Raw genomic sequence first — 3,026 nt, forward strand, 5'->3', positions numbered from 1 at the left:
TTGGATCCTATGAGCTGTCACCTTCCCAGACAAGTCTGTCAATCCACCTGAAGTCTGATCTCAACGATTCAGTCCCGCTCTCTGCATACGAGGTAGAAGGCTCGCTTCTGTTAACACCCAAGAGATTCATACAAATAAAACAGAACTGAGTCTAGCCAGTGGTGAGTAGTTTTTTATGAATTAATTCCTATATTTTTGTTACCGTTTATTTAGCAGCATATAATCTGTGTATTTTATTAACCATTTATGCATTCCAATCTTTTGCTTCCCATTAGCATAATGGCAGATCTATCCCCACAACCCATGGTCCTTCGTGTTGTTGAACCAGACCGGGCTAGAAAATTAAAAATCTGTTCACGACCAGCGTCTGTTGATGCACTGATTGCTGTTATAAAAGAACAGCTGGAAATAAACCTTGACTTCAGTTTAAAATATGAAGACCCCGACTTTGATGGAAAACTTACATCCCTCACTGACATTGATGAGTTGCCACAGAAAGCTGTTGTGCATGTGTCTTTTGAGCAAGATTCCAGCTCTGTTGCCTCAATGGAAACAGTCTCAAGCGTATCATCCTCAGAACGTGGGAGAAGATGGCCTTCAGTTCTTTTTCCAATTCCCACATTTTCTTTGGATGTTGAATTGAAACTTCGGGAAGGTAATGCCGAATTTGAGAAGAACAACAAGTATCTTCAGTTAACAAGAGACGTAAAACATGACATTTTAGAAAAGCTAGCATCTGAGATGTATGGCTACAAGGCTTATCCCAGTGACAAGGAGATAGCAATGGTAGCTGAGGCTCTTGTGTTAAAATATCCTTGCTTGAAGGAAGCAGGATCTGAAACTGGCTGGAATGGATGGAAGAACAGCCTCAAGTTTAAGATGGGCAACTATAGGAGCAAGATGAGAAGGGCTGGATGTCCAGAGATCACAGTGAATGCTGGAAAAAGAAGTAGAATGAATCCTAACAATGACTCTTCACATTCAAATATTAAAAGACCCAAACGAGCAGAGGTAAACTTTCTGCCCAACATTCCCCAAGGAGAAAATCCCTCAACCCTTGAACAGCTGAGGCAGAAAGTCGTTGATGAAATGAAGAAAGCTGAGAAGAACTTACCGCTTATAAAAAAGATGATGCAAACCACATTTGCCCTGCGGCGACAAACCATAGTGAAGACATGCCCACCAGTGAAAGAGCTCATGGAACTCTGGCCTGCACTCAAAATGGAATCTGAGGTAATGTAGTAGCACTTTTTCCTGTTATTTCTTTTTTTGACAACATATACCACATTCAGGGGCTGTTTTCTGCCTTATGGAAGGGTAGTAGATTTACCAGATTCACATAGTTAATATGGCTGTGTTGTCTGTCTGTCTGTCTGTCTTTGTTTTAAAATGTAGGTGTATGCAGAGTTCCAACGGATTACAAACCAGAACCTGCCCAACACATTCTACTCTGAGCTTGACCGACATCTTCCTAGACTGATGACTCTGTTCAGACAGAAGGCAGGCAGAACCGGGAAGACATCAGATGCTTTGACTGAAATCCTAAAAATCCATGATGCACAGGTACAAATATTGTTATACCTATTTTATAGGTCTAATTCTTAATTAAAAGAGGAACATTGGAAAACATTTGAAAAGTTTGATGATTCAAATGAGCTTTGAATACAACAACTTGTCCACTTTTTTGGTATTTGTCTGATGTTTGTATATCTGATTGTATTGTTTAACATTAAATAAGTTATTTAAAATTTTGTTTTTATCGTTATAGGAGTTTCATGACATACACACCAAGCGTGTTACTGTTCTTCATGCCCTTCCTGTGTATCTACGTGAGGACGTCTCAGAGTTTTTCAAGACCTGCATAGTGATTTTTTTATTTTTATTTTTTTATCTCACGACCATATTAAGTAAACGGTTCATATGAATACAGACATACTTACACGCTTACCCTTGCTCAGTCTTTCAAATCACATAGTTTGTGTGATTTGAAGAGATTTGAAGCGATTTGTTTTCTTTGACCTCATTGTAAAAAAAATAAAACTTTGGTACTAGATTGCTTTAACCTTTTCACACGTGAGTTTAAAATATTCTATTTTACCCCAAAGGGTGAGTTTTTTTCAGGCGACCATTATTTTAAAATGTTTCGCATTACTGTTTCCATGGCGACGCGTCATGTGACACTGCAGCCACAACAGCACTGTAAGACACATGGATCGCTTTTATTTAGTTTTTCCTTTTTTATTATTAATATTCACAAGCATGCTCACTATATTATGTAAATAAAAATAAATCTGATATTCCGATTTCGAAATATGTGCAAGTAAATATATTTAAAAGTCCAAACACTTTTATTATGACCACGTTAGATAATCTATACCGGGTGATGGGCGCCGCCATGTTTGTTTGCGCTGAATCCGAGCTGTGGGATTTACAACACCCAAATTCATCCTCTCCTCCCGAAAGCCATTAAATTAAGTCTCTGGTGAGCTGGGAGAAGAGGAGAGTGAACTTTATAGTTACCTACATAATCTGTATATGATTAATATGATTAATATACATATTAATATTAATATACATATTATATAAACATATAAAATATGTTGTCAGAATATATTTGTAGGAACATTATTGCCGCTTCCATAGACATCAGTGTGTATTTTACAATGAATAAATAAATGTATGGTTTTGCTAGTACTTGTGTATTTAAATGTCTAAACCTAAAATAAGCATTATATGGTTGAAAACACTGAATAGTTGTGATAATATGACAAGCACTCAGTGCGTCCGATCTGGCTCAGCGCCAGCCAAAGCGCCAAAACCGATTTGAATTCAGCAGCTGATGACGTGATGCGGGGAACGTTCGAATCACACCGGTGTGATCGTACGCCTCAGGGACCAGCCAAGACAAATCACAACGGTTTGATCGTACGTGCTAAAGGGTTTAACAAAATGAAGCGTTTTTATAGTTTTTTTTTTTAGCATAGTATCAATTTCTTGTTTACTAGCTTAGTTGGGTCCTGTAGAAC

At 37.9% G+C, this 3,026-nt stretch overlaps 1 protein-coding gene across 1 annotated transcript in view; it reads left to right on the forward strand.

Annotated features, from left to right (window-relative positions):
- LOC307173066 (uncharacterized protein) overlaps window positions 1-3,026 on the forward strand; it is a gene marked incomplete at its 3' end in the record, with an annotated part of 4,563 nt that continues 1,537 nt past the window's right edge. Inside the window, exons 1-4 of the mRNA XM_079895869.1 lie at window positions 1-161; window positions 276-1,233; window positions 1,396-1,563; window positions 1,769-1,864. Coding sequence (XP_079751995.1) covers window positions 280-1,233; window positions 1,396-1,563; window positions 1,769-1,864 — 1,218 coding nt within the window. The 5' untranslated portion in view covers window positions 1-161; window positions 276-279. The remainder of the gene's footprint in view (window positions 162-275; window positions 1,234-1,395; window positions 1,564-1,768; window positions 1,865-3,026) is intronic.

This window comes from Squalius cephalus, assembly GCF_949319135.1.
Source record: "Squalius cephalus genome assembly, chromosome: 15".
Lineage (NCBI taxonomy): Eukaryota > Metazoa > Chordata > Actinopteri > Cypriniformes > Leuciscidae > Squalius > Squalius cephalus.